The 13322-nt window shown below is 35.6% G+C and overlaps 1 protein-coding gene across 4 annotated transcripts in view; it reads left to right on the forward strand.

Moving 5' to 3' along the window:
* Positions 1 to 13322, forward strand: part of LOC131164562 (midasin) — a 99692-nt gene that overhangs the window by 71187 nt on the left and 15183 nt on the right. For all 4 annotated transcript variants that reach the window (XM_058121841.1, XM_058121843.1, XM_058121842.1 and 1 more), the window contains 13 exons: positions 39 to 124; positions 224 to 309; positions 1161 to 1302; positions 1396 to 1485; positions 2146 to 2269; positions 2416 to 2570; positions 2761 to 2874; positions 4309 to 4458; positions 4550 to 4729; positions 4809 to 4988; positions 5066 to 5164; positions 5249 to 5473; positions 5594 to 5716. In XM_058121841.1, coding sequence (XP_057977824.1) covers positions 39 to 124; positions 224 to 309; positions 1161 to 1302; positions 1396 to 1485; positions 2146 to 2269; positions 2416 to 2570; positions 2761 to 2874; positions 4309 to 4458; positions 4550 to 4729; positions 4809 to 4988; positions 5066 to 5164; positions 5249 to 5473; positions 5594 to 5716 — 1754 coding nt within the window. The remainder of the gene's footprint in view (positions 1 to 38; positions 125 to 223; positions 310 to 1160; positions 1303 to 1395; positions 1486 to 2145; positions 2270 to 2415; positions 2571 to 2760; positions 2875 to 4308; positions 4459 to 4549; positions 4730 to 4808; positions 4989 to 5065; positions 5165 to 5248; positions 5474 to 5593; positions 5717 to 13322) is intronic.

A 13322-nucleotide genomic window follows, 5' to 3' on the forward strand; every position in this document is an offset into this window, starting at 1 on the left:
TACTGGTCATCCATCTTACCTACTCCTTGTGTATACAGCGGGCACAAAAATTGCTAGTTTTGTTCTTGAGATGTGGTTCAGGTGGCATTCATCATTGTGGACAAACCATCCTATTTGTGTCGAGGTATACATATTTGCAATGTAGTTATTTGCAATATTATTATTATATATGCTTCTACTTGAGGACACCCCCATTTCATTGTTGTCTTTACTTTTCATGCAGTCATTCTCAATGGTTGATGATTGTGATATTCCACAACCGTGTATGCTTTTTCAGCCCGTGAAAATTGCAGCAGTTGTCCATATTATGTAAGACTCTGTATTTTTAAGTGTAATATCACTTCTTTTGATCTTTGTTTTGGCCCCTGCTTTCCTGTTATGTTTCCCATTTTGCATATTGTATGTATGTTACAATGACAAAATGATCGAAGTGTCAATTAAGATCTGGTGCTTAACTGCAAGGAACTTGAAAACCATTCTTGTTCGTTGTCTATCATTGGCTTCAATACTAGGAACTATCTTGTACTCAAATACAGAATGTGAAGTGTGTGAATTAGGCTTCTTGGTTGTGGTTTATGAGTCTTCCCATTTCAGAAAATGGCATTGTATTCATCATGACATTGATGCCATTGGAATCCTTAAGATTAGTGGCTAGATCATTTAGGGTGTTCCTTATGAACACATCGTTGATATTTTTCTTGCCCTAGTCTATTGTTTACTTTCTATCATGTATTAATTCTAAGGAGTTGCTCTTCCTAAAAGCTTAAGTTAATGGCCGTGGACCAACTGACCATGTTTATCAACTGGCTTGTGCAGTCCAATTGCACGTATACTGGTAAACAAATAAGGAAATAAAATCCATTATGGGGAAAGAATACAATAAATGTAGGAGTTGATTTCGTTAAGAAAAACAAATATGCAGGAATTGAACTAGGTCCAGAGGCAACCATGGTTTTAATATTATATTGAGGAACCACTTTAACTAAAAGTCTAAGCTTATGTATTGTCCAGCAATTTCCATCAAGCCTTAACAGTTAAGACACTAATAAAGTAGAATTTTTCAGAAATGAAAATATTTCTGTGCACTTTCTCACTACTCCTTGACTTGGAATTAACATGGATTGTTTCCTTTGCTCATTTCTGTTCTGCATCATTTTCAGGCAAAGTACATTTGCTGTCAAGGATTTTCCTGTGCACTGTTTGAAACTTAGAGTTGCTTCTCGCAATTTGTGGCAATGTTATAAACCCAGGGCCTATATTCCTAGATTTCTTTTATCTGCTGCTCGTTCTCTTTTCAAACAGGTATCTATCGTTTTCTGGTTATAGATCATAGATTTCTTCAACATGCCATGTGCAATCAACTATTTTTATGTTCATGGTTATCTTTTGCTGCAGATTATATATGCACACCGAAAATCGTTCGATGATGATAAATATTTTGCTATCAAGTCCATTCTTTCTTCCTTGCAGTCTGATTTGACAAAGGTAGGCATATTTATTTATTTATTGTTTTGGAAATGATTTTAAAACATAAGATTTTTCGGTTGTTAACATGAAAAAATGATAGCCTTGAAATCCCCAAATTGGCATGAATTCTCCAAAAATGGTGTATTTTTGTTCTGGAGCATAGATCTAACAACCTTATATTTTAGTTCAATATTTTTCACATGCCATACATTCTTATTATTATTAGGGAAAAAGTTCACTATTATTATTATTATTTTTTGGTCATCATTAATCTACTTCACCAAAAAAAATCTGTTTTAGATTTGGAAACATCACAACATCCTCTTTTAAATACTTCAACGACATTATGCATTTTCTCCTATATATATATATATATATATATATACACATACATACAAGTTTAGAACATGTGTCATTCACAATTTTATTTCATTAAAAGGAATGCTCCGTGTACCATCCTTTAGCTGTCATTCAAGATCATAATATGTAGACGTATACTGATTATAATATTGATATTAGGACTAGTGCTACTGCTGTAATCATCGTCTTCGTGGTTGTCAGCATTATCTATTTTGATTTAGTGGTCCATTTTTGGATTCTACTTCTGAATCATGATAGTGGAACACTAATTTTTCTTAATCATTCTTCAGCAATTCATTGTTGCTTCCTTGTTCACAGCAAGATGACATCCAGACTGTTTGCTCACTTATTGCAACATCAAAGCACCACAAATTGACTTCCTTGATAGATCAACTCATCAAGCCATTGCTTGGAGAACTCTACATTCAATGCACTTATACTGGTAGTTCTATTTTTTTTTTTTTTTTCCCCGTCTCAAGGTTAAAGATTAATGGGAGAATAAAACTTATTTTGTTCAGGACTAGCACCAAGTTGACAGATTGCAGTTTTCCTGATATATTGAATTTATTTTATCGCCTTTTCGTGTAGATTCCCTTGATGACCTTGGTTGTGCATGGTTGCGGATTGGAGGACTACGTTTACAACTTCTGCTCAGCTGCAAAGATTTTGATCCGGTCATGAAGTACTCATACAAGCATTCACACTTACTAGAAAAAATCTCTTTTCTTGAACTTGAAATTAAGGTATTCTTGAATTTTTCTGTTTGAAATTAAGTATTCACACAAAATCATGATGTACACCAGTGTGTTGGACTTTTTTCAAGGGTTTCTGCTGCCTAAACATCCATTGCTGATATCTTGTTTATGGCCTTGTCCTTGTCATTAATTAAAAAGCAGAATTTTTATTGTTATAAGTGAAATTTCTTCTTTTCAGGTACGACAAGAATGTGACTATTTAGCAGGTTGGTTTTCAACAAGAGAAGCTGATAAACAAAAGCTAGAATCTTTAGAAAATCTCAAAGGTGAACGCAGAAGGCTGCAAAGGAAGGTATGGAAATCTTTAATTGTCATTATCTCATTTTGGCCATTAGTAATTGTTTCTTCTCTAGTAATTTTCAAGTGTGTGGGGAGTAACTTGCATAATTGCTTTGGAGCCCTAGAAGAAAAGCAACCACCACATAATTTGCCAGATTTAAATTTAATGAATTAATTGTAATTTTACTGGAAGTGATTGCCAATTTTCACCTATCCTTTTTTTTTTTTGTTTATTTTATTATTATTATTTTTGAAAATTTTGGACATGGTTGTGCAAAGGAGTTCTGCAAGACTCAGAAGAACTGTTGCGATGCCTAAAAAGAAAATGTCATCGAAATCTTAAAGGAAAATGTGCAAGTCTTGATGTTGGATTTTTTTTAATGTTTTTAGAAGAGATAAAAAAGTTCTACCTGTTATGTTGAAAATTAAACATAACAATCTTATATATGCAGAACATAAAAGGTTGAAAGTAAGTATGCTTACCCTTTCTGAGTTTTAGATATTTTCTTTTTCAAATCTTCATGGAAAAACATTGTTAACCTCTTCTTGTATTTTTATAATTTTCACTTGTTTGCAGGCTTGCTGCTGTGTTGAGTCTAGTACTACACTATTCTATGAAAGCCTTCTTCTAAAAGGGTTCTGGTTTTGGTTTATAAAATTTTCGAACATTCCAGAATCCTCATTTTCTGAACAAATCTTAATTTGAATCCTGTTGTCTACTTTGTTGCAAAATTGCAATGATGTTTATGGTTGAAATTTGCCTTCTTATGGTGGAATTTAGATCAATTAAAATGCATACCATTGTACTGTTAACTTGATTAACTTTTCCTGCATTCTAAAAGAAATGTGGTATTTGATGCCACTTTTTCTCCTTTTTGGTTTTTTCTTTTTAAAGAAAAGATTACATCCATTTATAGTGCAATAGTCTCTAAGTGTACACTTATACGATGACTTTTTTTTTCAAATCCTTATTTATTGATTTTATGATTATTTTTATTTGAATTGTGAATTAACTTTGTAGAACCCTAAGATCATGGGGTCGATTCACCCTTGAGAATTTACCCCGGTGAATTACCAGGGGTTAGTGCTATAGTCTCTAGTGTAAATTTATCCGATGACTGTTTTTTACTTTTATTTTTTATTTTTAATTTTTTCAAATCCTTATTTATTGATTTTATGATTATTTTTATTTGAATTGTGAATTAACTTTGTAGAACCCGAAGGTCATGGGTTCGATTCACCCTTGAGAGTTTACCCTGGTAAATTACCAGGGGTGCGTCAATGGGCGGACGGCTTTCATCCCCCCCCCTCCCGGGGTTCGGTGTTGCACCATAGTGTCCAAAGTGGCGCGATGGTGGCTGGAGTCCCCGGGTTATCCAAAAAAGGAAAAAAAAAAAAACCTTTTAGACTATGTTGTTTGGCTAATTAAGTTTGCCCTTGCATTCAGATTGTTTTCCGCTCTGATCCTGGGAAATTTAAGAAGTTGAAATGTGAATGTGAAGAGTTCCTTAAAGTGGTCACTTCTCCTATAGAAATGATGAAAAATATAGCAGGCATGGATATACAACAGCTGACGGACCAAATATGCAACTGGCAGGTATGACTAGTGTCTTATGATTAAATTGTTATTGTTGGTTGTATGATTATATTTGGGCACGGTTAACTATTCATTATCCTCGGTTTTTCAGGAGACTGCAACTTGTTTTATTCAACGATTATCAGATGAGTACACAGCATATATTGACATAGTTCAACCAATTCAGGTTGCAGTTTATGAAATAAAATTAGGTCTATCTCTGACTCTGTCAAGTGCCTTGCAAAAGAAATTTCTAACCAGAGTCGAGCAAGACAATATGGATCGTTTTCTGGTATTGTACATATTCTGCTTCTTTCTAACTTTGATGTATGAAGCTATTGATGCTTTAACTCAAGAGAACTGGATGACAGGAAACAATCTATTCATTCATGAGATTCCCAAGAGGCTGTGCATCGAAATCCATTTATGCTGAGGTCAACAGCAGCCAGCCTTATTGCAATATTCATTTTCCTACAAACATTTGGGCAGTGGATTTGAGTTTTATGGAAAAGTTGGTTTCTATTACAAGAGATGACAATGTTAATAAAATGGTATGTAATTCCTTGAATACAGTTTTGTGCTCAGCATGCTTAATTTTTATGCATTCATTGATGAATTGCTCAAACAGGTGGTCTTGCCAAAAAAGGCTGCTATTCATGAGAATATTCTTGGTCGCATTACACATTCTGTGGCTAATGCACGGCTTCTTGATAGTGCATCATTTATGGTAAGATTGATTTATTAGAAAATAAACAGGGATTTCCGAAGAATGAGGTTATTGTCTAATATTGAAATATATTTTCTGAATCAGTTATTGGATAAGATGTTTGATGAATTTGCAAGTTTTTGGATGGATATGAAAGTTCAAACCAGAAATACAGAAGAATTTGAGGCTCAGAAGTACAAGTTTAGGCCTCGTGTGTTCAAAATTGAGCACATCCTTGAATTTGACATTTCCGGGCTTTGCAACTCATTCACAAATGAGAGTTTTTCAGAATGGCTGGAAGCTATGTCTGACGACGAATTTTGCGGAAAGGTAGTGCTTTTACTTTCTTTGCAAATTCTATGTGCGCTTGTATTAAATTATAGCATTTTCTTCCCTTTTTCTCTTTCCTGCCTTGTTTGAATAAGAATTTTTTTTTTCCCTTGTATTCAGCAAGATGCAAGTGAAGAACATAACACGGTGGTGGAAGAATGGAATCTTTTGCAGGATAATGTTTGGAACAACATGGTCCACATTCACAGTCAGTTGTTTGGGTCAATAGATCTTAATGTAACTGTAAGTTTTCTTGAATATTCGTCTTTTAATTGTGTACTATCATGATACTGAAAAAAGGACTTGCTTTGTTCTGATGCTCTATAAATTGATTGAGTTGAGTCTTCTTCCTCACCCCCCTGACCCCGAAAAACAACAAAAAAAATATATTAAAATTTAGAGAAGCAATTTGATTTACAGTCTTTCTTGGTTTATGCTTTCGTCACTGAAAAAATATCTCTATCAACTTTCATTTTTCAATGACTAAGTTATATATGATTAAATGGTGCTGGTACTCCAATGTAGTGGATGTCCAAGGGCTTGTTCTTTGTAATGTACTATATTGGCAGTACCTATAATAAGATCTCATAGTTGCTTAGTTCATGTGTGTTTGCTGGTTACTGAAATTGTAGGTTCTTAATTCGATACTTGTGAAAAAGTTTGCAAAATTCATTTTTATTTTTTATTTTTTTATTAAGGTTCACAGTTTAGTGCCTTGGACTTCAAGTTGAATATTTGCTTCAATGAGTATTTCCACATGCAGAAACAATCAGTTCTTTAACTAAACATGAACTTCAGCTCCTTATTTCTACTGAATGTGGCCTTAAACATATGAGGGGATGCAACCCATGTTCGAGCAAATGCAAAAAGTACATGTTTGAAAGTATTTACAAAATGCAACAAAACTTCAAGGTAGAGAGCATAGTCCCAATCCATTAAAAAAAAGGGCAATTTTTTTGTATATGATTGCTGTCCTACCAAACTGTCCACAAAATGACATGAGGCACTCTTATGTCTACCCACCTGAGCTCTTTCTTCCCCAACTATTTAGATCTTCAAAAACTGATCCAGGCCACAGCCATTTTATGCCATATCTGGTGTGGATCAGATATCCAATTCCCTCAAAGTTCTGCTGAAGGAGCAATGCACTGTTAACACATTTCTCACCCTTTTTACACAGATAGCATATATTCATCAATCTCTGCTTTTGCCGTTGAAATTTTCTAATGCCAGAATTCACTGCTAGGAAGCTTCCTGCAGAACACAAATTAGTCAGGGCCCTTGCTTTCAGTATACTCTTCCAGGCCCTGGGTGAATTTCTATTTCATTTCTTTTGATGGAGTGATGAATAGGAAGAGACTTCAGAAGTTCCGTTGTTTATTTGTTTCTAATAGGGGTGCAATCTTGTTCGGTGCAGTTCAGTTTTAGCCAAAACCAAAGATAAAAAAGAACTAATTGGTTTTCAAAAACTTTAGACCGAAACTGAACTGGAGATAGTTGGTTCAGAAAAATAACAAACAGCTGGTTATTTGAGTGGTTCAGTTATCGGCTGGTTTTTTGAAAATATTTTAATTTTAACATATATATATATTTTGCATCCGCATAGAGCCATCCACATTTCAGATGTGGACCTTTTAAAGTTAAGCCTACAAATAGACCCATGGCGAGGCTTCAGCCCAATCGTGATGTTAAGCCTACAAATAGACCCATGGCAAGGCTTCAGCCCAATCGTGATGGTTTAGTGGATGGGGGTGGGTTTTTTTTGGAAGGAAAAGGCTCTTGCCTTCTCATTTTCAATTGGTGTGGGACAAATGGGAGAAGACAACACAAGGTAGGCAGTAGTGGCTAGAAAGCCAAGCTGAGTAAGTGCACTTCATCCCACATTAGAAAAAACATAAGTACGGGAGCCTTCTCTTGTGTATAAAGTAACAGCAGCCACGCCCCACTTTAACTCCTCACAGGCATTTTGCGTAACTGATGTCATAATTTCTTACTGGAAAAAATTAAAATCAATTTTATAAATTAAAATAAAATTAGATAAAAGTGAAAAAAATAGTAAAAATGTTAATGTATAGTAATTATATAATTAAATAAAACTGAAAGCATAAAATAATATAGATATTTTAGTTTTTCATTTTTGTATCCTCATAAAACTGAAACCGAGAACCAATTTTAATAAAAATCAGAAATAATTTTATAATTAAATAAAGATGAAAGCATGAAACAATATAGATACTCTAATTTTTCAGTTTGGTTTCCTTATAAAACTGAAACCGATAACCAATTTTAATTAAAAATCAGAAACCAAAATGGAAAACTGCAACCGAAAAACTATACTGTTTTCCACCTGATTTTCAGTTTTTTGGTAATTTTTGTACGCCTCCCAATCCCCAAATATTTGGCTCATCAAAAACTGATCCAGGCCGTAACCATTTTATGCCAAATATAGTGTGGATCAAATATCCTATTCCCTCAAAGTTATGCTAAAGGCGCCTTCCCACAGATAGCATATATTCATCCATCTCTGATCTCTGCCCTTGAGGTTTTCTATGGCTAGAATTCACTGCTAAGAAGCTTCCTGCAGAACATGCATTAGTTAAGGCTGATGCTTTCAATATACTCTGCCAGGCTCTGGGGGAGTTTCTCTTTCCTTCCTTTTGATGGAGTGTCATGAATAGGAAGAGACCTTGAAGTTCTCATCTTCATTTGTTTCCAGTCATTTCATCATTCTCTTCTCTCCTTGGTTTAACACCGTACAAGAGCTCGAACAAATTATTGAAATCTTCCAAAGCCGAAAATGCTCCTCTCAGAAACAACAGATAGCAATTCCCAACTTCACCTCTATTGAAATCAGTAACTGGTGCCCTCGTGCCCCCTTGGTGGAGGCTATATGAAGTAAATCAGGACCCGGTTGGCAAGGGAGAAACTGTTAAGCAACTGATTTTAGAGGCAACTCTGCTATCTGTAGCTTCAGACATGATTCTGATATAAAAACTCGTGTCCTTCACTGTATAACTCTAAAGGTAATTGGCGTACGATATCTTAGATTGACCGAAATTACTACTCGTTTATCCACTCCATATCCCCTACCTTCAAAGATTTTCTTTTTTCTACCATGAGACACTGTTGTAAAGTTATGGATGGAGGAGAGAAAAAAAATAAAGAAGAGAAGAAGATAGGAAAGGAGAAAAAAAATAGAGGTTGCAGTTTTCTTGGAGCACATGTACAGCTCCATGTCTGCCCCCTTATATAATAATAATAATAAAATAGATTTTAAGTACAAAATTACCCCCATCCCCCACCTTACACAACCTCATTACTAAAATAATATTTTCTTTTCTAACACTGCTCCTCAAGCTAGAGGTATATAAATATTACCGAACCCTGACTTTTACAACCATTGCACAAGGTTAGCTTAAATAAAGGTAGTATGAAAACATCGCCTAACCAATCCAATAGTTCACAAAAGGAGTCATTGTGACCTTCAACACAACATCCCTAAAAAATGAGAGTTGACTTCAATGTGCTTGGTCCTCTGCTAGGTTGTTAGTTCACAAACATATCTATTTGCTTCAGCCTTAGATTTTGCTACAATAGTTTGTTTCTTGCTACAACAGGTAACAGATTACCCCCACAAATGTGAGTCATCGTGACCTTTTTTTACACCACATCCCTGAAAAAATGAGAGTCAACTTCAATTTGCTTTGTCCTCTGCTAGGTTGCTAGCTCACAAACATATCTATTGGCTTCAGCCCTAGATTTTGGTACAATAGTTTGTTTCTTGCTACAGCAGGTAAGAGATTGCCCCCCCAAAATGTGTTGTATCTAGTAGTAGACCTTCGATCTTCAACACAACCAATCCAATCTTTGCATCTCATAATCTCACAGTTTCTATTACATCTATATGTCAAACTTCTATCAGGATAGCCTTTGAGATGCTGCAAAATCCTGCAAACAACATCCTTATGTGGTTATTTGGGAATTTTCATAAACTGACTCACCATTCCAATTGCAGAAAATATGTTAGGTTTAGTGACAGTGCAAGAGATCAACTACCCAACCAACTGCCTATATTGAGGTTTATCATCAAAGTCTGGTCTGACAGTCCCTAGACAACTTCATGTTGGGATCTATAGGATAGAAGTATTGGTTTAACTCCCAACAAGCTAGTCTCACTTAGCAAGTCCAAGGTATGTTTTCATTAAAGATAGATTCGACCCTGTCCTACATTGTACAATCTCAATTCCAAGAAAGTAGCGCAGAGTACCCAAAGACCTTGATTTGAAATTTGGATTGAAGCTATTGCTTAACTTCTGCAACCCCACTCGGTTCACTGCCACTGATGATGATAACATTTATCTCCTTTTCCTAGATGAAGACTGAATCAGAGTAGCACCATATAAAGCCAAATGGAGAGACCGCCTCATTAAATTTGTAAAACCAGGCTTGAGGAGATTGCTAACGTACATACTTTACCATCCTCCCGTGAGCAACATACCTAGGAGGTTGCTGCATGTATACCTCTGCCTCCAAATCTCCATAAGAATGTATTCTTCACATTTAACTGTTATAAGGGCCGACAAAATTAACTTCCAACAAAATCAATATTCAAGCAGAATTTAGTCGAGCAACATGAGAGGTGGTCTTAAAATAATCAATACCATATGTTTTGGTGTACCCTTTGGTGATTAATTGAGCTTTAAGTTCTTTAGTTCAGTTGTCAAGAAGATATTTGATGGTGTAAACCCAACGACACCTAACCAACTCCTTAAAGTAGGAATCTCCATTGAGTCCCTTGTCCTTTGAGTGGCAAAGGCATCCATTTTTCATCCATTGCATGCTTCCACCCAAGGCTACTAAGTGCTTCAACATGTGGGGAAAAGGTAGAAATAGAGTAGATAGACAAGGAAAAATAATGCATAGGACTACTAAGGTGAAGAGTAGGGCTGTTCACAGTTCGGGTATCGGAACCGAACTGCTCTTTACCAAAACAAACCGATCTTATTGGTTTGAAGATTTTCTAAACCGAAACCGAACTGAATACTTCGGTAAGCTGACGGTTTGGTTCAGGTCGGATATTTTAAATAAAAAAATACTTTACAAGTGGAGATAGAAATCAAATTAAAAAAAAAAAAAATATTCCTTGATGTCCATGATTTTTTTTAGAATCACTAGCCTTTGTAGCAGCAGATGTTGAACCAGATGATTTTTTTGATAAATCTTCAGTATCTTGTACTATTGGATTAGGAAGAAGGACTTGAACTCTCCGCTGTTGATTTAGAATTCTCACTAATAGATTACGTCTAATAATAATAAAAAATTCAAATTGGAGTTCCAATTAAAATATAAAATCAATGCACAAATGAAGAATTTTAAGATATTATTTTGAGATAAAAATAATATTTTAATCTAATTAAAAAATTTTAAGAAAAAAAGAAATGAAGTAGCCTAGTCACTGGACAATACAGACATTATATATATATATATATATATATATATATATAAAGAGCTGACACCACTTTGCATCCTATAACACACACACACACACACATATATAAATATATATCTGGGTGTGTGTGTGTGTGTGTGTGTGGTTGTTTTAGAATGCACAATGGTGCCAGCTTTATATTTATATATAAAATAAAAAATCAAATAGCTACTTATGTATGATCAGATAGGTCATGAAGATCCGGTGAGGTAGTTGACCTGGAAAGGTGATGACAAGATGGCAACGAACGTCTGCTGATCTGGCAAGGCAACAAGGCGGCGGCAATGGAGGTGGGCAGATCTGACGACTGCAGCGAGGAGGCAAGGTTGAGAGCAAAAGGTTGGCAGATCTGGAAACTGCGACGTCAAGTCGGCAACTACATTGGCAGATCTGGCAGGTGCGACGGTGAGTCAGCAACTACGCCGGCATATCTGGCAAGTGCGACGGCAAGTCAGCAACTACGCCAGTAGATTTGGCGTCGCCGTCGCAAGTGCGAAGGTATAGGCGTCACTGTCGCTGTGCTGCTGTGGGCCTTGTGGTTGCCTGGTTGGAGAGTGGAGAGAGGAATTTGGATAAAGTGGAGATGGTGAGTGGAGGGTGGAGAGAGTGGGGACTAGAGATGGAGATTGTAGGTTAGGGCTGAGATTGAAGATGGAGGTTTGAACTTTGAAGATGCCGACTGCGTAGGGAGTTTTTGTTGGGGGTGTTTTAGTTTTTAATTTTAAAATGTTATATGAAATAACTTATATTAATATAGTTAAATATTTATATAATAATACTATAAGTATGTATAATTATTTGTATCGGTTTGGTTTGGGTAACCGTCAGCTTGGGATCAACACAAACCAAAACCGAACCGATATCTGAAATTTTAAAAAAAGTCTGATTTGAAACCCTACCAAACAAATCAGTTAACCGAAATTTTGGTTCGGTTTGGTTCGGATTTTCAGATTCATTCGGGTTTCAGATAATTTTAAAAACCCTTAGTGAAGAGCTTAAATGTAATGAGCAAGATAAGCAACTAAGGATTTCCGAGTACATGTTTGAGTACCTTTCGGATGAGCAATGGGCAAATCCAAGTCAGACTTGGATGTATCTTGATATCCAAGAGGCAGTTGCATAGTGGTAGTGATGTTTGTCTTATAAACCCTAAATTGTTTGTTAGGGTCAATAATTAAATAGACTTCAAAGAGGAGAACAAGGTTTCTCGAGAGAGATAAAGCTAGAAGAAAACACTGGAGGGGGAATCATAAATCGATGATGGACTTGAAGTGAATTCATCTAGGAGGACTCAACACTAGAGAGATTAGGTGTCCCTTAAAAAAGGGGATGCTGATGCTAACATATTTCCTGCGAAGGTGGGGATCACAGCATCTATACCTTTATGAGTTCTCGAGTACTTAACAAATACACATTGAGGAGAGAATTTGTCCTAACCAGTATGTGGAATATGAACAAAACATGTATACCCAAGATAGAGGCAAGAATATAACGTTTCTGGGTAAACAATAAAGAGAAATTTTGTCCCCTTAGAACATTGGATGGCATTTTTTAAGTAACAAACAAGCTGTAAGAAAAGCCTCTGTCCAAAAGGTTTTAAGAGCATGCATATGTAGGAGTAGAGACCATGTTTTATCAAGTACACGTCTAGTTTTTTTGTTAAGATACTTTAGCCAAGAAAAAGGACTTAGGCTCATTTTGAACAAGTTCAAGTGCATTACCAGATCAAAAAAATATTGAATACCAGTGCCAAAATGATACATTAAAAAATTCAGATTTGTAGCATAATTAATACATCCAAGTCATACATGGAAAACATCCGCTATGGACAAAAAATATTGATCACCTATCATACTATTTGACTCTACATGGGCCCCAAATATCTGAATGAATAATAAAACAATGATTTATTACGCGGCTCATTTCTGGATGGAAATGATGTCTTAATATGCTTTCTCATACGCTGAACACCCAAAATGAGAGAGATACTTGAACATGAGAAAGCATGTAGTAGTTTTTGAAGGGATGGATGAACCAACTGAGTGCACCACTAATCAAGAGGAACACTATGAGTAGAAATTGTGGAAGTGATATAATAAGAACCTAGGTTTACCACCACCACCATCGAAATAGGAAGTCATCTTTCTTAAGGCCTCCATCTTCTCCTTCATCTAGAGATTGTGAATAACACAATGAGAATGAAATAAGGTTAGACAAAAATTAAGAAAATTTAGTTTATTAGCTAATAATAACAAGGTCCAGGGAAATTTATGCACATATGGCATAGGGGGAAGAGGAATAGAAAGAAATGAAAGAACATTGTCACAAAAAGAAATTAGGATTACCTATCATATGGGAGGA

Source organism: Malania oleifera, chromosome 9 (genome assembly GCF_029873635.1).
Source record: "Malania oleifera isolate guangnan ecotype guangnan chromosome 9, ASM2987363v1, whole genome shotgun sequence".
NCBI lineage: Eukaryota > Viridiplantae > Streptophyta > Magnoliopsida > Santalales > Ximeniaceae > Malania > Malania oleifera.